Genomic DNA, 26,816 nt, shown 5'->3' with positions numbered 1-26,816 from the left:
ATAGACTTTAAGTGAAGAAAAGCAGAATATCAGATGCCAACTCAAGTGCTTCCCTTACCATGGCAGTCCTCTCTTTGTTTTGAAAACCAGGAGTTTCTAGAAAGAATGCATGTTGGATATGAGATACTCCAACTCAGACATAAGGACGAACTGTAAATCAGCTTGCCATAAAGGTCAGGCCTCATCCTGCTGATGCTGCTTTATTTCGTGGTTTCAGTAGCAGGACTTGTCTATATTATCAGCTGATACTGAAATCGACTCTCCACCCACCCCCCAACCCCCCCCACCCCCCCGCCCCAGCCCTCTTCCTCTAGAAGTGCAGTGGCTCCAGCTGAGACCAAAGCCCAGGAGTCAGAGGCCCCGACCAGGCTTGGCAGTGCTTCACGGAAGCATGGTGGGGGGAAGAGGCAAGGAAATCAGACCCACCTTCTTCCACTTAATGCTTTAGTTTTGGGGCGGGAGGCTCACTTTATTATTTGAGTATATTTTAAAACATTGTGTTTACCGCAAGAAGCAAATAGCGGTGACCGTCTAGAAGAGGGAACACACCTTGAGGGCTGAGTTGGTGAGGAAGGGATCATTCTTCCCTCGGGAGGCTCCCCTCCCTGCTGCCCGCGGGTCCAGGGCTGGACAATCACCCCCACCTCCCAACAGGTCCCCTGAGAAGAGCAGGATTCTTCCCTTGCCGAGTTCAGAGATGCCCTGTGGCTTCGGCTGGAGCTACTCTCTTGTCAGCCCGAACTCCAACTTAGCCACCTCTCTGGACGCTCGCCACACTGTCCCGTACCCGTCCGGCCAGTGGCACACCGCTCGCTTGAGCATCTCTTCTCGGCATCCACCACTGCCCTCTCAGGGGTGGCCCTGAGCACCTGGCCTGCAGCCTGCCGAGCCCCACGGAGTGTCGGCGCCCGCCACCCCCACGGACCCTGCAGAGCCTAGGGTCCCGGGTGAATTTGGCCATTTCGGCGAGGAGTGGGGTGGAGATGTGGCCCCGGGTTTAGCTGCAGTGCTCTCTTCATCAGATTTCAGAGAAGTCAGACCGGGATGTTCCTACTCGGCCCCGCGCCCTGGACAAACCTCAGGATCCCTGTGGAAAGCGCGTGGAGGGGGTGGGGCAGGCCGGGGCGCGCCGGGAACCGGCTCCCCTCCCCGGCTCGCTGCCCGGGCTGGCCGGGTCGGTCGCGCCGGGCGCGCTGGAGGAGGCGGTCGCTGGCGGTCCAGGGCCGGGGCTGCCCTGCCCTCCGTGACGTCCCAGGGGGCGGGGGGCGGTGCGCTGGCTCCGCGCCCTCCCCGCCTCCTCCGGACGCCGGGTCCGGGGCTTCTCGGGAGATGCTGCCGCCGCCTTTGCAGTCGCCGCGCACGCCGCCCCGGGTCGGTCCGCTCCAGCGCCGTGGCGCCGCGCTGTCCGCGGTGTTCGAGGGCGCACCCGAGCCGGGCCATGCAGCCGGGAGCCGCGCTGCAGGCCGTGCTGCTGGCCGCGCTGCTGGCGGGGCCCCGGGGCGCCACCGGCCGCCTGCTGAGCGGTGAGTGAGCGCGCAGGGGCGAGGGCTGGGGCGGGGCCGGTCCCCGGAGGGCTCCGCAGACGCGCCCGCCGCTCCCCAGCCGCTGCGGGCCGCCTTCGAGCCCGCAGCACCGCTTCTCCGGCCCCCTGCAGAGGCGAGGGGCGTCCCCGGCTCCGCTAGTGGACCCAGCCCCCACTCCCCTCCCGCGCGCCTGCTGGTGGGGGAGCGGTCGCCCCGCGGCTGGCTGAGACCCGCGCGGATCCTTGCGGATCCTGGAACCCTCAAAGTCCGCTCCCCGTCCGGAGTTCCGGGCGTTAGGGCACATAGGCCAGGTGCGGCAGTGGGCACACTGTCCCAGGAGGCGTCCCCCGGGCCCGCCCCACCGCGCGTGGCGCAACAGTTGCCGGCACCCCCGCGCGGGGACAGGCTCACCGACCCTCCTCCCGCCCACCCGGGAGGTCTCCTGTTCCGGGAGGAGGCGGGGACGGTGGGGATTCTGGATCGGCTGTGCGGTGGGACCCCAGCCTGTTGCTCCTGGTCTCTTCTGTGGGGGGAGGATGGCGGGATCCAGCTCTGGAGCAGAGCGCTTAGAGATCCAGAAAGAAGCCGGGTTAGCGCGGGACAAGCCCCGCCTGACTCAGGGGAATGACTCTCTTGCTTCCTTCCTCCTGTCGTGTCAATGCAGCCTCGGACTTGGACCTCAGAGGAGGTACAGTGCTTTGGCTTCTTGCCTCTTCTATTTGTTCTGCATGTCGGGGGGAGGATGTCCGTGCCTCTTTCTCAGGTCTTCGGGGCGAGGACAGACCGCCCACAGAGGATGGAGAATGACAGCCTCCACTCCGTTATCCGTGCTTGCAGAGCTGATAGAAAGGATCTAAAGTGTGTTTCGGAATGGGGGTGGGCTGCGAGGCGGCAGAAGGGGGGGTGCGTCTGAACTAAGCTGCCTAGGTTAGGGCTGCATGGGCTTTGTCCTAGGTCGTGGGGAACAGAAGCCCCCGCCCTTCCCCTTCCTGCAAATGAGAAGAGAAAGACACTTCCTGAAGGCAGGGGAACCAGATGCGCCTCAGGCATCCTTCCAGCTCTGGCTCTCTCTGGCACTCACCGGCTGACTTGCAGAGTGTGGTCAGGCTGGACCATACAGGAAACCCGTTTAAGGTGTTATGTTTTCCCTTGATAAACCAAAGGTAGAAAACTGGGGACTGCCAGTAAATTCAGCTCCACCTTATGTTATGCCCGTGTACCAGGTTGGAGGTACCTGAGGTTCATTTTCACTGGCTGCCCCATTTGGAGCCACCTTGAGGGAATCACAATAGCTGGGCTGGCTGGGTCTTCTCCCTAGGCAGTGTGCCAGCCACAGCCTCTCTGGCCAGGGGCACCCATTCTCTCTGGAACACCCTCTTAGTGAAAATATCGCACTTTTGAGGCCTCTTCATTTGCTGATGAGCCAGTCCTGTTAGAGTTCTAGCAAGAGCAGATGAATAATAGAGAGAAGATGCAAAACTCTTATAACTTGTTGCTTATTGAGAATTTCCTTACAAAAGTGATAAAAGAAGCAGTAGAAACAAGACTTCTTGGGAGTTTCCTGGATTATCTACATGTGCTGTTCCCCTTCAGCACTGAAAATGCAGTCAACTGTCTGCAGCCTTTGCCCCATATACTGGTCAGTATAGGGATGAATGCTATCTGATTCCCCACAAGGCTGCAAAACAAATTAGGAAAATGAGAACATTCCTTGAGGGCTGGGAAGAGATTCCCAAACCAAAACCCTTCATCCCTTTCTCACACCCACAGCCCACAATCTGGCTCTTACATTGCAAGGGACTTCCTTTGTTGAAATTTAGTTTTCACTTGTACATTTGGGTCCAGGGGCATGTGTTTCTGCAGGCTAGGAACTGGCCTTTGTTTCTTTTATATATATATATAAAATATATATATATATGATTTAATATATATAATATATATTAATATATTATTATTATATTATATATTATATTAATATATTCTTATATATATATAAAATATAATATATATGATTTAATATATATAATATATATAATCATATATATAATATATATATATGATTTAATTTATTCATTCATCAGAGACACAGAGGGAAAGGCCGAGACACAGGCAGAGGGAGAAGTAGGCTCCCTGTGGGGAGCCTGATACAGGACTGAATCCTGGGATCCCTGGATCATGCCCTGAGCTAAAGGCAGACACTCAATCACTGAGCCACCCAGGTGTCCCTGGCCTTTGTTTCTATAGTCCCAGCATCTAGCACCGTGCCAGCCACAGAGCCTACACTCAATACACATTGATGGAACGAAGTTTGCTCACAGCAAGGTTTTGCCCAGATGCAAGCTAGGGGCGCATGTACCGGTGAACAATTTGCTCCTCCTCAGTAGAATCCCATCCGTCGGAGATGGTTTTCAGCCTTCCAGGTATCAGTTGGATAAGGCACATTACATAGGCTCCCAATGCAGCCTGAAACTGCAGCGGAGTGGCAACTGGGCAGCACGGTTCAACAGTTACAGGTTTGACTTTGTAATCAGAACCTCGTTCTGGAAAAAAAAAAAAAAAAAAGAACCTCGTTCTGACTCTGATGATGCTACCAATAGCTATGTGACCTTAGCCAAATTACTTAATTTCTCTGAGCCTCAGTTTTCTCCTCTGTAAAATGGGGCATAAGCAATATCTACATCAGGGGATTACTATGAGGTTCAATGAAATAAAGTATAGATGTAAATGTAAAAGCCCTTAGCATAGTTCATGCCATGTGGTAAGAGTTCGGTAAACCTTAACTATGTCTTTCGGTGAGATCATTCAGAGCAGAAAACCCCATCGACTGGATGCTCTTAGCTTCTGCTTACAGGACAGCATGGGCGAAATCTTGGTCCTACTACACAGGCAGAGGGTTCCAGGATAGAGGAACCCACAGCCAACTTCAGAATACCTCTCTTACCTAAGGAAGCACCAGAGATAACTCACTCTAAACAATACTGTCCCCTGAGACTTCCTGATGACGTGAAAGTGCTATATGTGTGTGACCTTAAGTGAAACCATAAGTCTTCAGCTACCTCTCTTTTATTTTTTTTATTTTTTATTTTTTTTAGCTACCTCTCTTTTAAAGCATAGTCAAAAATGTCTGCTCTTGAAGAATCTGTAATGGAGCAAACAAAACATGGAGTCCCTACACAATACAGGCATCAGAGTTGAAATTACTGCATCTCGATGCAGGGAGGGATATTAATTTGCTCTCAGGCACTAAATGACATTATACAGTCCACAGATGAGTAATCAGAATTCCTGCCCAGGGGTAGCTTCATTCACTTGCCCCCGAGCATCCCTGCCCTGGTATACTTTTGGGAGTACTGAAATAGCTTGGCTTCTTTTTTCTCTAGGACAGCCAGTCTGCCGGGAAGGGACACAAAGGCCTTGTTATAAAGTCATTTACTTCCATGATGCTTCTCGAAGACTGAACTTTGAGGAAGCCAATGCAGCCTGCAGGACAGATGGGGGCCAGCTCCTTAGCATCGAGTCTCAGGATGAACAGAGATTGATAGAAAAGTTCATTGAAAACCTCCTGGCGTCAGATGGTGATTTCTGGATTGGGCTCCGGAGGCGGGAGGAGAGACAAAGCAACAGCACAGCCTGCCAGGACCTTTATGCTTGGACAGATGGCAGCACGTCAGCATTCAGGTAAGTGTGTTGAAACCCACAGAGCTAACTCACTTGACATAACTCAAAAAGGAGGCAGGCTGAATCCACAATGCCTGGTCAGTGGGGAAGAGGTGAAGGTCCAGCCAGGCAGAGCCCTTAGAGGATGGCACTGGCCAAAGCAGTGTGGTGAGGGTGGTGAATCAGCCCGGATCTGTGCCCAACTCATGTCCCAAGAGCTCTGTCCAGGGAGATGTGGCCCAGAAGCATTGTTTTAATAGCACATGATGCTTGAAGTCAGTGGTTCTGGCTGTCCAGCCTTTTGGATTAGAACCCCAATGAGAGATTGAAGATCTGTGGGGCTGAGACTTACTGTAGGGCTCCATACCACAGGGGTGGGCCTGGTTGGGCCAAAAGGGAACTCAAGGAAGCCTGCGTTTTGGAGGATCCTCCTAAACCCACAGCATCAGGACCCACTCATTTCACACCCCACCCTGATACCATGGCCTTGCCATTGTTCCTCCCTAAGAAATGCAGTGACATGGACAAACATCAAAAGGTATCAGAGTGAAAAGGCAGACATAAGACTGGATAAATGAAAAAAGAAAAAAAAAAGACTGGATAAATGTAACAAATTACAGAGTAAATATCTTTTTTATGATAAAGCGTTTATGTAAGTCATTAAGACACTAAAAATTTATGTAAGTCAATAAACCCGAAAAGATAAAGAGGCAAAAAACCTAAGCAATTGAAAAATAGAAAATCTAACTGGTCAATGATCACATGGGAAAAAAAAGTTTGAATCATTGTCAATCAAAAGAATGCAGATTAAAATATATGTTTTTTACCTGTTATCTTGAAGACAACAGGTCAGCGTCTATCAGAGTCCATCCATTATGCTAATCAGATCCACATGTTCCATCTGGGTGCCACAGGTAGCCCCTCCAGGTTCTCACAGGCCTCTCTTCCTGGAAGAAACTTTAAAAAGGGAAATTTGTGGGGCGCCTGAGGGGCTCAGTTGGCTAAGTATCCCATTCTTAATTTCTCAGGATTGTGAGATCGAGCCCTGTGTCAGGCTCCATGCTGGCCGTGGAGCCTGCTTAGGATTCTCTCCCTCTCCCTCTCCCTCCCCTCTCCCTCTCCTTCTGCACCCCCCCTCTCTAATTAAAACAAAGGGGGAAAAAAGGAAAGTTAGTATGACGAACTACACTCCTCACCACAGGAGCTAGTCCCAGGGCCACAGCTGATACTCATTGACCTCCCTCCTCTACCATCCAGTCTAGATTCCCCTCACTCTCTGCTCAGGGAGCCTCAGTGGCTTACCTTGTGGCAGGACCCAGACCCTCAGCCCTGAGGAACGTTAGGCCCCAGTCATCTTGCACTTCTCAGGCTGGAGTCATTTAACACTTCCATTTACCATCGAAATTAGGTATGTGAGTACCCACAGAAATTCAGGTAGATAACCTGGATACCAAATATATTTCTCCCTCCCCAGAATGGGTGACAGGATGGCTACCTCCTCCTGGGATTAGGACCAGTTACCTCCTGCAAAGATAATCATTGTTCTTCTTGGCCTGCTGGTCTCAAGACATAAGGATCCCAGAGCACCCAAGTGGCAGCCATCACTCATAGTTTAATAAGACTTTTCCTGTATCTTCTGGTGGAAGTATTTCACCTTTGGGTACTGGGCCATCTAAAACCTATAGAGCCCAGCACTGCAGAGACAGGAAGCACAAATTCCCCAAGTGGGTCACTACTAGTGGTAGTAAGCAAGGCTACTCCTGTTTCTGCCCACTGGTTCTCACACCCATGTAGTCTTACTCTTGGGGACATGGGATGATATACAGAGGACATTTATTTAAAGTGTGCACTGAGTCTTGGGAGATAATGCTCCCTCCTTGCAAAGTGTTCCCTCTAAGCCAGTGCTTCATCTGTGTTGTCAACAAATTCTTCCACCATTCTGTCCAGGTAGCAACTTCCAGATGGTGCAGGATATGATGTGACCGGTAAATCCCCAGGCGACAAGCCTACTCCCACACCTCCTTTGCTATAAAATAGGTCCCTTGGTCTGATGAGGTGTTATTTGTTATTTGGAATCTCATGTTGGTTGATCAAATATTGCATACTGGTGCTGATTGAGGCCCTGAGGCAGGAAAGGCAAACTCATACCCAGACTGTACATCTATTCCCAACAAAATGAATCATTGCCCCTCTCAGGATGGAAAGAGTCCAACATAGTCAACTTGCTACCAGATGCCAGGTTGGTGTCCTAGGGTTGGTCTTCCTTTAGGGATTTAGCTTTGGCCTCTGCTGCTGGAAGGTTAGATGTTTACAGTAGCTAGATCAGCCTTGGTGAGTGGAAATGGACATGTTGATCCCATGCATGGCCTTCATCCCTGCCACATGGCTAGTAGAGTATGTATCTATTGTGCCAGCAATGGGGTGGCTGATTATAAGCTAGCTGCCATCAACTAACTGAGTCATTTTGTCTCCCTGGCTGTTTAGTGCCTCTTCTATGCTAAGTGCTTTCTGATGGGTTTTAACATGTGATAGATCCTTATACTTTATGCCTATTCCCCTATGTATATTCATATCATGTCATTCTATCTAAGAGTTCCTCATCTCCAATCTTCTCTTCCTCCTTTTCGACTCCTGATCATCTGGCCAAGCTCTTGCCTTACTCCTGAGTCCTTATATATTCTAACCTCCAGTAATGTCTCTGCCCATGCAAGGTAGTTAACTAAGTGCTCCATCTAAGCTGAAGACATTGGGAGGATGTCCCCTTACCACTTGACCTTTCAAGGCCAACTCTGAGTGGTGTCATAGTACAGCTGCTGTCCAGTGGAATCATACTCCCGTATTTGGCTGACCTATCCATGAACCAAACTCAGGCAGCCTCTGAAGCAAGTCATAAAGGATTCCTTTATGCAGGTATAGGTGTAAGCTGAGAGGGGCTTTGGAATGACAGTGGTAGATGCCATGGCAGGTTGCTCTGCCTGCTTATACAGTGAGTGCTCTTTGGTTCTGGATATACCTCTTCCATCTTAGAATGGATTGCTTCTTGGCCTGCCCAGCCCAGGACTAGTTGTGTCTGACAGCACCTCATTCATCATGGGCAGGTTGGACTGCACAGTCTCTTGGTGCTCCTTGCCCAGTAGCCAAGCCAGGAGTTGTTTTCCAAAAGGTGATTGTTTCTCAGCTACAGATGACATGCCCTTGCTATCAAATCTTAGCGATCTACACTGTTATTCTCTCATTGGAGCTTTTCACAAATTCTATACAGCATTATATTTCCCATCACTGATACCTCTACTAATAGAATCTCCTAGATTATATGGCCCAATGGGAAAATATGCTTGCACCACAGCCTAGACCTGCTTCAGGGTCCTTTTTGGCTTCAGACCTCACTCAAAGCTGGCTGTCCTTCATGTTGGCTGGTACATGGGCCAGAGCAATATTCCCAAATGTGGAATATGTTACCTCTAGAACCCAGAGAGGCCAACTAGGTGCTATGCTTCCTCCTTTACATTATTGAAAGATGCTTCAAGATGCAATATTTGTCCTTTAATATGAAAGGGATGTTCAGGCATTCCCTAGATCACTAGAAACCTACACATTTTCATGAAGTGGCAGGCTCTTAAATCTTCATAGAGTTTATCTCTAACCTTCTAGACATATGAGTGTCTTACTAAGTTTATCTGGTTCAGTAGCATGATGTCAGAGATATAGTAGACTACTGTGATTTTCTGCAAAGTCTCCTTATACCAAAGTCTCCTATGGCAGAGGGTGAGAAAATTAACATAGGCCTGAAGTAAGACCATAAATATATGCTGTTGTCTATTCCAAATGAATGCAAACTGTTTCTGATTCTCTTTCTGATGGAAAATATTGTGTTCACCGGATCTGCATGCTAAGTACCCTGCATGCATGTTAACCTGCTCTAGCAAAGATACCACATATGGCACAGCAGCTGTAATTGAGACTTCTACTTAGTTGTGTTTATGCTACTCTGGTATCATCCTTTGGGATCTGCCTGGTTTTTGCAGGGTCCAGACTAGTGAACTAACTAGAGATATGATGGAGACTACCCTCCACTCCCACCCCCCACCCCACTGCATTCTCTAGATCTTCAAGGGAAGTACTACTTTCTGTCATCTTCTCCTGGATAAAACATTGATTTTTTTTATTTACTGCTTTGGAGAGGGTGTGGAAGAGTGCAATTTCAGAAGCTTCTGCTTGACCTAGTCCACTATTATAGCTCTTACTTTGTAGGCTAAAGAACCAATGTAGAACTATACCAACTACCAAATACGGCTGTTCAAGTCATATGGGAAATGCCCACTTTATGGGTCCCCCCATGAGCTGGTCCTAGGCCAGAACTCCATTTCATACCTGACCTCAATATGTTCCTGGTAGCCTTGATGACATTTCAAGTCTTCAAATATCAATGTCACTTGCATCCTGTGCCCAACAGTTCTTATAACGTTTGGATATTCCCCTTCCCCAATGCATGGATAACTCTACGAAATAGCCATAGTCCCTTTGGGAGAACAAGAAAAATGATTACCATGTATGCCAACTGTGGCATTGCAGGGTCCCTCCTCCTGAAGAACCTGGCCTCCTCTTCTATCAGTGAGTTCCCAGCCTGAGAGCTGGCTTGAGTCCACAACCTAGGTGCCTGGCATAATATTCCATCTATTCCATCAGCTGTGAAATGAAATAACATAAAGCCATAATGCCAGTGGGAAAAAGAACAGGGTAAGTCAAGGTAAAAGATTTACCAAGTGGGTTAGAATATGGTCTGGTCATTATAACTACTGGGTCAGAGCCCAGCCCAAGTCAGGGCCCCCAGCTGTCCAGATGCAGCATCCAAGCCGTGCTTCAAGTTCAGTTATTATCCAGGCAAATCAACCCAGTGGGTGCAGCAGAGGATCTTCCCTTTGGTGGATAGTAACATAGCACTCAAACAGAGGCATACCTAGGTGCTACAAGGAGACCTATCTCTCAGCTGCCTCCAAGGAGAGGCTCTCAAGATCTATGCAGAGCAGCAGGACTCAGCTAAATAATCTGAGCATCAGGGCAAGACCTGGGCCTTGGAAGGAGGCAACACAGGTGGATGACCATGCAGACTACAAAGCCCAGCCCTGAGTCAATGCATACAGCGGGTGCTCACAGCATTTAGATTCTCTGTAGAATCCAAGGCCTTAACCTGGCACCCAATATCCAACTGGGTGGCAGCACCATTTAATTCCAAGTAACACTGGGTAGTGAAGCGCAGGCTGCTAATGCACCCCATTCAAGAGGTAGGAAGACAAAGACAAGAAATCTGGCAGCAGAGGCAGAGGGAGGGGCTCGTCTGCCTGATGACGTGGAAACAACTTAAAAACTGAAAAAGACTATGTGGGCCGTCTCCTCTTACCGCCACCCCCTCACCTGCTTTGACAGCCTCTACATTTTGGAAAGTCTTGCTCAGATGCTTGAATTTTCCATTTACATCCCAGGGCTAGAAAGGCAGTTATGACTGTCTATGACTGTCAAAAAGCAGAGAGATGTGAGCAGGTCAAGCTCTGGCTGAGATAAACCATGCCTCTTCTCGATGCATCTGATTTCTAAAACAAGGAGAAACAAAAGCCAGTTAGCAAAGAGCAAGAAAGAAACAAGATCATCCAGATTGGCCCTGCTAACTGCTTTTGCTCATAATTACTTTGCAGATATCATATGGTAATATATTCCTCCCTACAAAGAGGTTGTGGTAAATGTCAGAGGATTGATGGTGATGTCTGTATTAGAAAGCACGTGGTTCTGCTCATTGGCAGCACTTCAATTCCTGCCTCTCTCTCTATTGTCTTCCGAAGTAGAATCCTAAATTCGTGTCTCAACGGCACTTGATGGCAAAACAAAGGTTTTTAAAGTCTTGGAGTTTCCTTCTCCAATGGTGTCCATCGTTGACCTCTTTCCTACAGGAACTGGTATGTGGATGAGCCTTCATGCGGCAGTGAGGTCTGCGTGGTCATGTACCATCAACCATCGGCTCCTGCTGGTGTCGGGGGCCTCTACATGTTCCAGTGGAATGATGACCGATGCAACATGAAGAACAATTTCATTTGCAAATATTCCGATGGTAATGAATCTTTTCCCAAGTTACATGGCTGAATTCTCAGTGTCCTCTCTTAACTTTGTAAGCAGCTGCTATCTCAGAATTGTTACATGGTCTCTGAGACAGCTTGTTGCAAATGCCAGGGGAGTGGAGTGACAATTCCTCATTGAGGGCTATTCTCAGCAGAGGAGAAGAGTAGCTGATGCTAAGGGAAGGGATGAAGGAAAGAAAGGGTTTTGTTTATGTACGACAAATCGAGAATGGTGAGAAGTTCAGGAAGCAAAAAGCCCTCCAAGTGGACAATCACAAATTCTCATTCTTTCCACATGTGAGCTTGGCTGTAGAGAATTTGGGAAAAAGAAAAAATGTGAAAGGAAGCTGGCCACTGTTCCTGCAAGTCTTCTAAGAGCCACATGGCATTATTTTCTGGGGCTTTAAGGAAACAGAATAATGACCAGAGCAAGTAGATGATGGAGTACACTAATTTCACTGGCATTGGACAGATGGCAGTCTCCGTGAGGAGCAGGCTTAAACCACCCTCTCTGCATGCCTTTGCAAATCCAACTGGCCTTTGCCTCTGGATCTGTTGAGTGTTTTGAATTGGCTACAAGCCTGCAGTCTCACTCTGCTGGGGTTTCCCAGACTCCTCCCTCATAACCCACTTAGATCTAGACTTCAAGTGATTTTGATCTGTCCTGAAGTTTCTCAGCTCCCTGAAGCCAACTACCCAGTGACCATCCTGCACCATTTCCTGCCTCGCCAGAACAGAATGGCTTGTTAGTTGCATCTAGTTGAAGACTAAGTAATCCTAAAATTGTTTGAATTTAGGCTTTTGCTGTGATTTTTGCTGCTAAAAGGTGTTTTTTTTCTCCCTCCTTCCCCATCCTTCCCCTGTGAGCTCTGTGAGGTGCATCCCACTCTCCTATGCACTCTGTGAGGTGCCCCCCACTTCCCCATGTGCTCTGTGAGGTGCCCCTCACTCCCCTCTGAGCTCTGTGAAGTTGCCCCAGAGCTCTTAACTGCTGTTCCCGGTACTTGGAACACTCTTACCCTTTCCCAGCAACTCTTTCTCACTTGGGTTCACATTCAACATCATTTTCTCTCATAACAATTAAGTGTAACAGGTGATTGTGGATTGGAACCTGGGTGATGATGATGGTTTTCTATAAAAGGCAGGATTAGGACAATTGGCAGAATTTGAGTAAGGTCTATTAGGCAATAGACTATCAATGTTGATTTCTTGGTTCTGATCACGTTACTGTGGTTACATAAGAGCCTGCACCCCCCCCATCTTTTTAAATACATATTGAATTAATTAGAATAAAGAGTAACCATGTCTGCAACTTATTCTCGGTAAAAAAGTTACACATGTATGTCTGTATGTGTTTTTCATACATATGTGGATGTATCGAGACATAAATAAAAATATAGACAAATATAACAGAATAAATAAACAAAATGTGATAAAATCGTAACATTTGGGTAAAGGATATATGGGCATTCTTTGTACTATTTTAGCAAATTTTCATAAATCCAAAATTTTTCAAAATAAGAAATTGAAAAAATTTCCTTTAGGAAACCTTCCAAGGGCCCCTCAAAACCAAGTTTGGTTTTCCTCCTAGGAGGATTTTGGCATCTCACACATACAATGCTTTGCCTATTTATAAGTTTGTCCCCTTCACTACATGGTTGGCATGAGGTCTAGAAATATACCTATTTAACAAGTTAATCCCTGCATTTGATGGGCTAGGGGAAGGTCATCCAGTGCAGTTCCAAGGGATGCACATGATCTATATGCCATGATCTATATGCCAGAGTGGCAAGGGAAGGGCTGAATAATATCTAAAACTGAACTTGACAACATGACCATGTAGAGTAGGGGCACACTAGCCAGATCTGAACCCTCACTTACTTCTGGGGTCTGCTAATACACCTATGTGTATTCAGTGAAAATCAGAGACAAATCAGCTGAGGCAGCACATTGCAGATGCATCGTAAGGATTAATGGAAATGCTGCATTAATCTGCCATGTTTAATACACTTTTGCACACTGGATTGAACCATGGAGGGACAAACAAAATGAATAGGTCATGTAATGTTATTGAATATACTATGTATTATAATGTAATATCACAAAATTAATATTTGTTAATATTATCCTGTGTTTCCATATGTTATGGCCATCCTATAGAGCGTACGAGCCAGAGAAGGTTGGAACTATTCTCATTTGCTATTTTATCTCCACTACCTACCACAGTTTGTCTCCTTGCAATTTTAATTTTTACTTGAATTTATTTGGTTCAAATTCCAGTTCAGCTACTCACTCACTGTGAGATTTAGACAAGTTATTCCTGTACCTTGGATACATGGCGTACAAAATCACCAAAATAATAGCAACTACGTCAATGAAGCTATTACCAGGGTAAATTGTGTTTGTTTTCATAAAACACTTAGAACATGATGATGTTTTTATATGTAGAAGGCACTATATAGGTTGGATGTTTGGAAATAAATGAACAATTTGTATCACCTTTACACGCTTTCACGTGTGTGTATGCATGTGCCTATGCGCGCACACACATACACACACACACACTTATGGGAAAGATGATTAAAAGTTTCCTTCAGAAACTTCAGAATAGATTTGCTATCCTGGCCTTAGGATTGTGAATTCCAAAATCATGCCCTTAAGGACCCTATCCCTATGAATCCCGGAGCATCTGATTAGCATAAGAGATTTCCTACCAGTACCACAGGGGGACATACTCCTAGCCAAAGGTAAAAACATGTAGATGTAGATTCTCTGTGCAGCTTGGTTGTCCTGAGGCTCTTTGAGATATTTAAACTGATTTATGGTCTAGATCACCAGTGTCTGCCTAGGGGCTGGCAGTGGTCTGCTTACCGACCTCCCACCACCGCCACTTCCACTGCTTGGAGGTCAGTGTTTGTTACTCTCTAAAACAACCCCAGTGGAAAATGCTAAGATGTCTTTGGTTGCTTTAAAATAATCCAGGCCTGAGCATAGCTGGGAAGGGGTAGGGGTTACTTTTAAAACAAGATTAGCCATGTTATAAGGGTTGAAGCTAAGTGAGGGTACATAGAGTTTCATTCTACCAGTCTATTTTTTGTGTATATTTGGAAATTCTCATATTTGAAATTTTTAAAATACTTTTTAAAAAAATACTCAAGCAAAGCTGGGGGAAGGCTAGTCTTGCTGCAAAAGTGATTCTTTTGACTTACTAACCCAGATCTTGGCATCTAGTAACACTAAATAAAGTATATCAGGTGATTGAATGTGTAAATAAGTGGATGCCATGATTCGGCCAATTTCATCCAGATGTCATGGAAATTTAGTTACTATTTTCATATTTGTTTCTTTCTGCCACAGAGAAACCAACAGCTCCTTCTATAAAGCCTGGAGGTAAGCCTTTCATTTGAGATTTGGGTTAATTTGGGCTGTTTCCCAGGCTCCCTGTAAGGATTTAGAACCATATGTTCTTTAGACCAGATTTTCCAACAGGAAGGGGGCTGATGTGAAGTCAGACCATTTGGAGAAGTGTATGCCATACCCAGCCATGTCAAGTAGTTCATTAATCTCTCTTCTGGTATTGCCTATTTCTCCCAAAGCTGAAAAGCAACAACCCACAAATTCAATTCGGGATGTGACTTGTCATTATTTACAATATGAAAGGAATAATTCAATCTAATGAGAAAAGAAGTGAGCTACACAGATAATTTATAATCCTAGAAGTGAGTCATTGGCCCTGCCCTTTGGCACCTCTGTATTTTCTGTGCCTTGACACCAGCCGCCTGCTGTCTACTTCAGTACATGATTCTTGGCAGCAAAAATCTTACCAGGAAGATGAAAACAATTAAATCTGTTGGCCAGCAAATTCAACCCTTTTACTTTTCTATATGTGCACCATAGCCTCAGTCAAATTGCTACCTCTTGTTGGCATCCCACCTACAACCTGGTGGGACCTCAGAGACCACCTGGATTGTGAGGCCTTCCTCCTCAAGTCCATGTGTCTGTTTTCAGGTGAAGGAACAGAGCCAGCAACACCCATACTTCCGGGAGACGCAGGGAAAGAAGATGCCAGAGAGACATTTAAAGGAAACAACGGTATGGACAGAACTCTCCAGGGGAAAATAGGTGATGGAACTCTCAATCATAAATTACCCATGGTTACTTTCTCTACTTTGTTCCCGTAACTACTAAAAAAAAAAGTGAACTAGACAGGGCATCTGAGACGTTGCAGAAAGTGTGTACAGTGTTGGGTTTCATCAGTAAAACACCCCGGGAGAGTAGACTGGCCAGGATGTGAAGTGCCTGTGTGATGATGGGAGTGGGGGACCACCCAGCAGTCATAGGGTAGGGGTTGGGGTACTGCAAGAGCAGTAGAGGAATAAGAGCAGAAATCCCACGCGGGATGCAGGATGCATGATGTCTGTGCTTGATACTCCCTTGTGAAACAGATAGAGGAAATGGGCAAAAATATTTTATAACTCAAATCATAAAGGATCAAAGAAAATGGGGTGATAAATTGGAGTCCTAATGGAATTTCAACTTCGCCTCTCACCTTGAGTTTTAAGAGGGAGATCTGCGCTTATGTCACTGGGCAACATTTAAACCACTTCATTTCTCTGTGCTATGGTGTCATCTTTTGCATAATGGAAGTAATGCTGTGTTTCTCACCTGAGAGCATTACTGTGCCCCTAAAATGAAATAGGATATTTTAATACTGCAGTTCAGTTCTGACCAGCCACCTCAATTTAGGGCAGACCCCACAGATTAAGGACTCCGTCCTCAACAAGACTGCCCTCACTTCAGACACAAGTTTAGGGGTGTAGGCCACTCTCACTTCTGATCAGCTGGCTACAAATCCAGAGGATGCCCACGACCCCCTCAGTTTTGATAACTCACTAGCACAACTCATAGAACTCAGGGAAACAGTATATTTATGACTGCATTTTATTGTAAAGAATCCAAATCAGGAGCAGCCAGCAAAGAAACAGATAGGGTAAGGTCTGGAGAGGTCCCATATGGGGAGTTTCTGTATCCTCTCCCGATGGAATCAGATTGCATAATTACCCTCCTGGCACATCAACGTGTTCACCACTTTATTGAGGTTGGCCATGTAATTGAACTCAATCTCTAGCACCACCCCCAACCATCCTCAGTCCCCCTTCTGAGACACCTCATCAGCATAAACTCTGTTTGGTCTGAGGGGCTCCTGAATAACAAAGTTATTCCTATTACCTGAGAAATTCCAAAGATTTAGAGCCTCTCTTCCAGGAACCAAGGACAAAGGTAGTCAAATTTTCTATTGTATAACAAATAACATGTGTTGAAAATGCTTTGAAAAAAGTACAAAGTTCTAAACAGACGTGGGTGGAGTTCTCATTGCTCATTGTTATCATAGTGGCATGTAAAGTGGGTTTTATTTGGGTCTCTCTGTGTGTGTATGGTGGCCAGGTTTGCAGCCTCACAGGAAAACAAAGCAACAGCTTCTAGAAGGTTAGGAACCTTGGACCAGTAAGAAAGGAGTCAGTCCCCCAGTCCCAGATTCTTCCTAAAATCCCCATGACAGAAAATTTAGACTTTGTTCCAAGTCTTAAAGGACAGGAAAGGTCAGGATAGCAGGCCTCTGAATGCCCTCCACAGTCACTGCTCTTGGCCCCAAATGGATCCAATAGTCTTAGTCAGATTTGTTGGGAAGGTTACAGTCTGATTCATGTGCTTCATGTGATCTTCCCTTTCCTGGTAATAGCCCTGAGATTTGCTTCTCTCTCCCTCCCTCCCTCTTCCCCACCCCACCTTGGGAACTGCCATTTCTGTCCAAAGACATCACCACTGCCCAAGCAGACTCTACTTTGTTAAGGAAGAGCAAAGACAAGAAAAGAGAGAATCTCTTTCCTCTGGAAAAAAAATATATATAATTCTAACAGTGTGGTTCTGATATTTTGCAAGAAACTCCAACATGTAAACTTCTTTTCTCTATTACTTCGGGTAATACGTAGAAAATGCTCACTTACTGAAACTAGAAGACTTTGCTAACTGGGTAACTGTATATATATTTCCTTCCAGGAATATGCTCTTTGGAATATTCTGTGTTGATTATGCATTTTTAAGCTCATTTTGAAGCTTGTAACAATATCACTAACACTGATAATATATGATTTTCTTTTCAGAAGCTGCCTTGAATCTTGCTTACATTCTAATCCCCAGCATCATCCTTCTCCTTGTGGTCATCACAGTTGTGTGTTGGGTTTGGATCTATAGAAAGAGGCAAGTAAAATCTTCACTGTGTAGACCTTTGTATCTTCTAGACTCTTTGAGATTTGGACATTGCTCTGTTTGCTTCAATTACCATGGCAGATTTGACAGTAAATTCTCTGATGGGCTCAGGGCATTCAGAAGTACTAAGAATTTGTGCTTGGTTGTAATTAAGAAAGTGATCTTGGGCAGCCCTGGTGGCACAGTGGTTTAGTGCCACCTGCAGCCTGGGGTGTGATCCTGGAGATCTGGGATTGAGTCTCACGTCAGGCTTCTGGCATGGAGCCTGCTTCTCCCTCTGCCTGTGTCTCTGCCTCTCTCTTGCTCTCTCTGAATAAATAAATAAATAAATCTTTAAAAAAAGAAAAAAAGAAAGTGATCTTATATTCTTTAATTTTTGTGTGTGTGGAAGATTCCAAATGACTCGAGGAGTGAAACTGTTACTCCCCTCCTTTGTTTCCACACATCGCTCAGCAAAGTGCTTTCATGAATGTATGCCCTCACTCCAAAAATGTTGGTTCATTGGGTAAAGGAATAAAGAGTGAGCCATTGAAAAATGACTATTCCAAAGCCTTCTGGCAAACATCTGAAACTGAATCACTCTATTTGAAATGAAATAGTTAAAGCCTTTTAATTGACTTTGCTTTTCATTAGATATATAATTATAGATTGCTACAAAATAGCCGCACTAACTGTCCTAGAGCATCTCTATTTATGGATCGTGTGCCACCATTTTGGAAGGTCCTACAGCTCTTCTCAGTTGCCTTTTTATTCCCCAGCATCACACCATATATAGAAGAAGAAGGCTGGTATGCCCATTTTACAACAGGAAAACTAAAGTCCAGTTTAAGATTCAACTCCCTTTGATAACCATTGGAAGATGAATTAGTAAGATTTTAATGCACAGTTGACCCTGGAATAACAGAGGTTTGAACTGTGTGGGTCCACTTATACATGTTTTGAGTATTTTTCAATAAATACTGTACTGTAAATATTTTTACAGTAAATATTTTCTCTTCTTTATGACTTTCTTGATAACATTTTCAAGAAAGATAAATATATTTTCTTTATACATATATATGTATATATATATATATAATATGTATATAATATTATTTCTTTATACATATAAAGAAAATATATGTAAATATTTTCTCTTCTTTATGACTTTCTTGATTAACATTTTCTTTAACTTTTTATTTATAAGGATACAGTATATAAGGCATATAACATGCAAAATATGTATTAGGCTTCTGGTCAGCAGTATGCTATTAATGGCTCAGTCTGGGGTAGGTCAAAAGTTACATGCAGATTTTAAACTGCGTTGGGGGTTGACACCCATAACCCCCTCATTGTTCAAGGGTCAATGGTAGAACCTGCTTCATTTTACAATATCTTCCTTATAGGATTACTAGATTTAAAACAGTTAATGCATGCAGAATGGGCATATAATAAACACTGAAAATAGTTGGCTCTTACTATGATCATTTTTATTAGTTAATTCCTTTTGATCTAAAAATAGAATTCAATTAAAATATTACAAATATATTTTCCAACTGCTTACTCTGCAGTTGGTTTTTTGTTGTTGTTAAGTTTCTCTTCCTTAGTCTATTTAGCACCTCAACAGGATTTAGGAATTGTGACTCTGAAGCTAGAGCCTATCTCAGAGGTTTTTAACCTTTTTTTTTTTTTTAATATTTAATTTAATCATGAGAGACCCACAGAGGGAGGCAGAGACATAGGCAGAGGGAGAATCAGGCTCCCTGCGAGGAACCTGATGCGGGACTGATCCCAGGACTCCAGTATCATGAGCTGAGTCAAAGGCAGACACTCAACCACTGAGTCACCCAGGCATCCCAGTTTTTAATCTTTTTGGGCCAGAGACCTCTGTAGCAGTTGGGTAAAGCCTCTGGACCCCTTCCCAGAACAAGATCTTTAAATGTATAAAATAAAATGTATTGGATTGCAAAGAAAGCAATTGTACTGATAAAAACAATTTAGCAAAATATTTCCAAAGACTGAATGTGGTTTGGCAATAGGTGTGTTTCTTTTTTTTGTTTGTTTGTTTGTTTTTTGTTTTTTTTGGTTTTGTTTGTTTGTTTGTTTTTTGGTGTGTTTCTTTATTAATGTGTGGGTGGGTGTTATTTATTTAGTGGTGAGTATAATTAGCATAATTTTGAAGTAGAGAGGAGTGTAAAATATTTTAAGGTATCTATGATAACTGTGATGTGATATGAAAACATCTGTGACTCTGTTGGTATCAAGTCAAAGATATTACTAATTCTACTCTGATTTGTTGCCTACATTCAGAATTGAAGGACAGCTTGGAGAAGAGTTTTTTAAAATGTGATATTTTTCCCATCCAGTTCTATCCATGGATGCTGCAGGAGCTCTGGGGTTCCCCAGATAATCACCTCTGTTCTATGCTTTGGCAGCAGTGAATATAGATACACAAGCACTTTGAATATAACACTACCTTCCTATTTTCATACCCCACCCCACCCCGAAGCCTTGACCTGTGTCTGTGGGTGAGAAATGCCGTGTAGTGATTGCCTGGGATGACTTCCTCCTACTGGAGCAGAAGCCACAGGGCTATTCTCAATCCCCTTGTCTAAAGTACTCAGCTCCAGTTTTCTTTCCTCCTAGGAAACGGGAGCAGCCAGGCCCCAGCACAAAGGAGCAGCACACCATCTGGCCCTCTCCTCGCCAAGGGAACAGCCCAGACCTAGAGGTTTACAACATCATCCGAAAACAAAGTGAAGCCGACTTAGCTGAGACCCGGCCAGACCTGAAGAACATTTCATTCCGAGTGTGCTCTGGAGAAGCCACTCCCGATGACATGTCTTGTGACTATGACAACATGGCTGTGAACCCATCTGAAAGTGGATTCATGACTCTGGCGAGCGTGGAGAGTGGTTTTGTGACCAATGACATTTACGAGTTCTCCCCGGACCGAATGGGGAGGAGCAAGGAGTCTGGATGGGTGGAAAATGAAATATATGGTTATTAGGATACATGAAAAACACTTGAATGAACAGGAGTGGGAAAGAAAGGAGGAGCAAAATTCTCCTGTTTTCTATGAGGAAAAGACTCAGAATGTGTATGAAAATGCTCAGATCAGGTCATGGGGGAGAACATGTGATCTCCATTGAGTTTGGCCATATCCCCTTTCCCAATTTCTTTTCCAGACCAACCTTCTGAGAAATTGCCCTGCCCACCATCAGGCACGTAGTAGAAAATAACTACCAATGGATGGGTTATTTATGACTTTCAAGGGACAACACTTTCCTTGCCAGGGTAAGGTTGTGGCTGCAGGACCTGGGAAACCCACCACTAGGTTCTGTTTTTCCTACTCTATACAGCAGCACATGTAATCACAAAGAGACAGAAATTACAGAATCTTTTCAAACCCCATGTACTCTGGCATTGGGCTGGCCTGTGCATTGGCAATTCTCAGATCGTTTTTTTTCAAAGAATCAAATCAAATCCAATCAAAAGCAGGAAGCAGAATGTTGGTCTGTCTGTGTCTAGAGACTTTCCTCAGCATGTGGCCTCAGGGGACCTCTTTTTCTTTCTCCTCACATCCAAACTTGGAAATATCCAACTTGGAAGTACTTTACAAACTAGAACTGAAATCTGAGTCTTGGCTTCTAGGCTTGTGTGCCCCACCCTGATCGTGTTTGTCGTCCTGCCTTGTGTGTTTGTTTTACAGAAGCATCAACATGATATTGCTGACAATGGTAATTATTCTTCCCTTTTGTTTTAGGGACCTGTGTCAAATACTTTTGGACTTGAATCCACAGAAAATTTTCTTATAAACTTACTTGATGTCAGTTGTTTACACTTGGGAGGTCTGAGAGTTCTTTCTATCACCTGAAAACTCCTTCCATCTTGTTATTTTAAGTTTTCATCATGTATTTTTTCATAGTTTGTCATTTTGCCTCCTGAATGGCGCCCCAAAGTAGACAGAGTTAGCTGGTCTGGGTCAGAGCAGTATCACAGTCAGCAGATGGTAATCACCACCCAATTACCCACCACACTAGGACAGAGAACAGAGTGTAAAACACACGTCACTTATGCCTGTTTCCAGGAAGTGATTTTGTGGATTTAAAGCAACAAGAGTAATGCCGTGGTGAGGACCAATTCATCGCCCCAAAACATCAGAGTTCCCATTTTGCTTTAGATATCCTGGCTCTGTAACCTGTCCTTTTAACCCTCCCCTGTGCTGCCCTCTTCAGGCCCCTGTTAGGCTGTGCCTTCATCATCTGCCCTAGTAATCCTACCTCCTACACCCGAGACAGCACCTGGCACTGAGTAGATGATCAATAATTGTTGAATGGATGAACAATTTATTTTTCGGGTCGTTGTAGAAAAGCCTATGTAGGGCAGCTTAAAAATTTATAGGACCTGTTGGTCACACTCCCCGGAGTGGGGGAGGTAAGTGAGTTGTTTTAGTTTTAAAAGCTTTCCTTTTGCCTAGGAAGAAAGGAAGCTGGTGAGTTGCCTAGGAAGCTGGTGAGTTGCGTTAACAACTTACTTTATGTCACTGAAGCTGGTGACCAAAATGTTAATGGGACTAATAAGCACAGCTGCAACTTTTTACCCAGGCCCTTTTAATTTGGGTTTAAATTTCTCTGACTCTCCTTTGGGGAGGTAGAGTTGAGGCTTGCACCGCTGGGTTCCTGGTCTGGTTGCTTCTCAGATCAGCCCTTTCCTTGCGGCCTGCTCAACATCACAGTGATTATCTTAGCTGTGCATCAGGTGGACAGAATTGGGTTTGGTTACAGATTTGGAAAGGCAGCCAGGAGCTTCTTTCTCAGGGTTCATCAACCCCCAGCCATTAAAGTAAGTCAGTGACCAGCCCAGTGGCTGCCTAGGCTCTGGTCCTAGAGGCAATCACAGGGGACTCACCTCACCTGGATACTGCCAACCTTCTGCACCAAATTTACCTATAATAGCAAGGAACTAGTTTTGGGGCTTGGTTTGAACGGACATCTCTTGGTGAGTACTTCGTGTACAATGACATGTGACCTTGTTTCTTCTGTTTGGTTCATTTGGGTGAAGCTCTGACTTTTGGGGAGGAGCTCATGCTCACAGAGGTACCCTCAGCTTCATTTGGTTTGTTCATTGTTGTAACTTTTTGGTATCTTTGAATAAAACTAGCCGTGTTCTCACTGGGATATGGGAAATGACAATTTCATCCCCACATGCAGTCCTTTAGGCTGTATTCTCTAAAATGACAATCTTTTTTTTTTTTTCTGCAACACCATTTGGCCACAATATTCGTTAGACTCCTAAGAAAAATGACCAAATAATGGATCTATAAATTATAATCCCATCTTGCAATGGATTTGTTTTATAAAAAGATACTTGGAAACTGGGCCTTTAAGATTTTGTTTGCATCTTGTTTGTGTATTTGTATATGTGTCCCTGTATATTGTAAATGTAAGATGTTTCCTAAAATGAATTTTTTAAAGTACTCCATTTAGTTGGCTTAAAGGCAAACGCTTATAATAATCAGGCATTCTAAAACTCAGAAAATGGAAACTCAAACATTTTTCAAAGTTATGTGATCTGGGAAAATGTTTGATATTAAAGCTAATTTCAAGTTGTTGGTATTATTACATTGGACCTGTCTTCAGAGTTATCAACATTAGAGGTAGAATTTCTGTTCTACCTGTTTGCTGAAAGGCAGGTTCGTGTTATCTCTATTGCAAAATTTGTCAGAAGAGAAAAACCGCATGGTGTTGGTCTTTCTACCACAGTTCTATGTATTTGAGTTTGTTTCTATTTTGTTTGTTCATTTGTTTTTGTTTCAGAGAGAAACTTTATTACTTTGACTAGTGCAGTTTTGTGGGTAATCTAAGAACAAATAAATGTAAATAATGTTAATAAATGTAATTAAGACTACTGGAAATAATAAGAACGACTCTTTGCAAGGTAAGTGGGACTGGTTGTTCAAAGAGGGAACACTTAGAACAAAGTCTGATGTAAAAAGGAAAGTTATAGAAGGCTTGTAAGAGGGGATCTTTGGAAAGAAATTTTGTGCACAGTCGGACTGATGAAGATGTTGGAGACTAGTATGTATGTCAAAAAGTGTATTTGGGAGTGATCAACACTTGGGGAAGAGAAGGGAAAGTAAGAGAGCAGATCAAGCAGATGTCAAGCAGTGATAAGAGTATCAACAGAAGCTTTCACTGATTCCCTGAGGAGTTCCAAAGTAGGATTAGTCTTCAGAACCATCCAAAATTAGGGCAAAAGGCCTGGACTTTTATAACAGTCACTGAATGTGACCAGCTGGGAAGAGGGCATGACCTTAGCAAGGCACCTGTCTTCCGTCAAGGCCATGCCTAATGGCCTCTGAGAGTTGAAGGACTGGTGGCACATTCCCACAGCTGAGAGCCCTTCATTCCTGATGGGAGATTCTGGTCAGAACATTGTATATCAACACGGGAGATGACAGGGAGGGAAAGAGACTGCATATACCTTTTAAATTCATCTTGTTGGAATCATGAGTTTTAATATCAGAAGTACACTGACAAAAGATTGGAGTTTGAGTTTTCTTCCTGTTAAAGTGACAGTTTTAGATTATTGGTCCAAGTTGTAAACAAAGGATTTTCTTTATCTTTAATCTGCCTAGAAAAATGAAGTTTCTATTAAAGTTGACTCTTCCCTATTTAAAGAGCTAGCTAGATTTTGTTAACTAACCGTATACATTTGCCTTTAGAATCTTATTGCCACCTTGGCTAAGTAGATAACTGAGTTTTGTAATGATCTATAATCTTATTTGGGCATGTATTTTAAAACCTTCCAATATTTCAGAAATACTTCCCAAAATTCAACCTCAGGACTCCTGAGGACAACCTTCACTCCTTCACTCCTCTTCCAAGTGAAGATCACGGCTGGAGGAATGGAACATTCCTGCCTCCATTCAGATATATTCCTTAGTTCCAGGTTGGAACTCAATACTACACAGTATCAAGATGTGTGAGTTCTTGTGTTCTGTTTTATCTAGGGCCTTTAGGGGAGGTTGGTTGTAACCAAGTAGTTTGTTGACCTTATCAATTTCTTCAGACAAATTCTCCCCTGAAAAGCAGTTTCAGCTGTATCAAGCTTACTGGTCTAAGCAGCATTCTCTTCAATGTTCTCCTTACTAACAGCGTGTAGGCAAGCTGTGGATTCTGATGTGATCTCAGCATCTCACCCATAATGGATGCAGTGGTGAATATGGAGAATCATTTCTTCCATAAGAGGTTCTGGGATAAGGATTCATTATATTTCCAGTTGGCTTTAGGAGCAGTGCAGTGTCCAAATCTCCAATCCTTAGCTCTCCTGAGGTCCTCCCATCCTTCCAGGAATATTGGGGTTGATATTTAGTTAGCAGGTTTTGTCGTCTTTATATGGGCTGCCAACTTGGTGGCTTGATCTGCCCAACTGTTCCCTTGGACAATCAACCAGCAGCAGATAATAGCTAAGGGGTCACCACTGCATCTAGCTCTTCTTGTCCTTGATCCTTAAAAAACTCCCATTAGTGAACATCTCATTTATTACTTCTAGTGGCTGTAACTTCCCTTTCATTTTTAATTTTATTTATTTGGGTCTTTTTTTTTTTTTCCTCTTGAGTCTGGGTAAGGGTGTCAGTTCTGTTTGTCTTTTCCAAGAACCAGCTCTTGGTTTCATCAATTTTTCCCCCATTACTTTTTTAGTGTCTATTTCACTTATTACTGCTCTGATCTGAATTACCTTTCCTCTACTCACCTTGGGTTTTGTTTGTTCTTCTTTTCCTAGTTCTTTTAGGTATGAGATTGGATTTGTTTGTTTGTTTTTTAATGTTTCTTGAGATACGCCTGTATTGCTATATACTTCACTCTTAAAACTGCTTTCTCTGTGTCCCAGATTGTGGACCATTGTGTTTTCATCTTCATTTGTCCCCATATATTTTGATTACATCATTGGCCCATTGGTTGTTTAGTCTTCACATGTTTGTGAGCTTTCCAGGTTTTATTTTTCCTGTGATTAATTTCTAGTTTCATACTGGTAGGAAAAGATGTAGAATTACAACCTTAAATTTATTAAGACTTGTTTTATGGCCTAATATGTGATCTATTCTGGAGAATGTTCCATTTGCACTTGCAAAGAATATGTATTCTGTTGTTTTTGGATGGAATGTTCTATATATCAGTGAAGTACATCTGGTACAATGTATCATTCAAAAGCATCATTTCCTTATTAATTGTCTGGATGACCTATCCATTGATGTAAGTGGAGTGTTAAAATCTGCTGCTATTGTATTACCGTCAATTTCTCCTTTTATGTCTGTTACCATTTGCTTTGCGTGTTTAGGTGCACTAGTGGTAGATGTATAGGTATTTATAATCATTATATCTTGGTTTGGGATTTATCCCTTTATCATTATGTAATGTTCTTCTGTCTCCTGTGACGGTCTTTGTTTTAAAGTCTATTTTGTCTCATAAAAGTATTGCTACATGGTAAATGTTTTACCATCTGATCACCTGCAGTCTGTTATGTTTTTAGGTCTGAAGTGCATCTCACATAAGTAGCATATAGATGGGTCTGCCTTTTTTATCCATTCTGCCACTCTGTGTCTTTTTGATCAGAGCATTTAGGCCACTTACATGTAATTATTGATAATATTGTACTTATTGCCATTTAAAAAATTTGTTTTCTGGTTGTTTTTGTGGTTTTCTCTGTTTCTTCTCTTCTTCTCTTTCTTTGTGCTTTCTTTATTTTTTGTGTATCCTAAGTTTTGGGTTTGTGGTTACAATGAGGCTCATACATAACATTGTAAGTAAATAGAAGTCTATATTAATTTGGTCATTTATTTTAAAACACATTCTAAATAAATAAAAAATTCTTTTTTCCCCTTCTCTTCCCTTTTTACTCCCTTCTCTACATTTTATGTATATGATTTCATATTTTACATCTTTTTATTCATAGTTTTCTTATGTCTAATTATGGCCTTTTACCACCTGAAATCCCCTTAATATTTCTTGTAAGGCTGATTTAGTGGTGATAAACTCCTTTATCTTTGTGTGTGTGTCTGGGAAACTCATTATCTCTCAAATATCAATGATAGGGGTACTTGGATGGCTCCATCATTTAAGCATTTGACTCTTGATTTTTGGCTCAGGTCATGATCTCAGGGTCTTGAGGTCAAGCCCCACTGAGCATGGAGCCTGCTTGAAATTCTTTCTCCCCTCTCTCCCTCTGCTCCTTCCCCTGCTCTCTCAAAGTAATAAAATCTTTAAAAATTAAATAAATA

At 43.7% G+C, this 26,816-nt stretch overlaps 1 protein-coding gene and 1 long non-coding RNA gene across 5 annotated transcripts in view; one reads left to right on the top strand and one right to left on the bottom strand.

Moving 5' to 3' along the window:
- The window catches only part of LOC119876290, a 79,684-nt gene that overhangs the window by 24,846 nt on the left and 28,022 nt on the right, over nt 1-26,816 (bottom strand). The window contains exons 2-4 of the long non-coding RNA XR_005359291.1: nt 10,593-10,768; nt 9,727-9,866; nt 6,008-6,137 (exon numbers count right to left, since the gene is read on the bottom strand). This is a non-coding gene — a long non-coding RNA (uncharacterized LOC119876290). The remainder of the gene's footprint in view (nt 1-6,007; nt 6,138-9,726; nt 9,867-10,592; nt 10,769-26,816) is intronic.
- On the top strand, nt 1,422-23,434 carry LAYN (layilin). Of its 4 annotated transcripts, none has more exons than XM_038536211.1 (7): nt 1,422-1,523; nt 4,904-5,201; nt 11,123-11,280; nt 14,645-14,677; nt 15,296-15,379; nt 17,449-17,545; nt 20,180-23,434. In XM_038536211.1, exons 1-7 carry the CDS (start codon nt 1,439-1,441, stop codon nt 20,541-20,543), a joined length of 1,119 nt encoding a protein of 372 aa, XP_038392139.1. In that variant the 5' UTR covers nt 1,422-1,438; the 3' UTR covers nt 20,544-23,434. The 4 variants fall into 4 exon arrangements, with proteins under 4 accessions (XP_038392139.1, XP_038392137.1, XP_038392138.1 ...); XM_038536209.1 differs by having other exon boundaries at nt 15,296-15,409; XM_038536210.1 differs by lacking the exon at nt 1,422-1,523 and adding an exon at nt 1,950-2,211 and having other exon boundaries at nt 15,296-15,409.

The sequence above is a fragment of the Canis lupus genome, chromosome 5, assembly GCF_011100685.1.
Source record: "Canis lupus familiaris isolate Mischka breed German Shepherd chromosome 5, alternate assembly UU_Cfam_GSD_1.0, whole genome shotgun sequence".
In the NCBI taxonomy this organism is placed as follows: Eukaryota; Metazoa; Chordata; class Mammalia; order Carnivora; family Canidae; genus Canis; species Canis lupus.
This window is presented reverse-complemented; position numbering and strand designations above follow the sequence as displayed.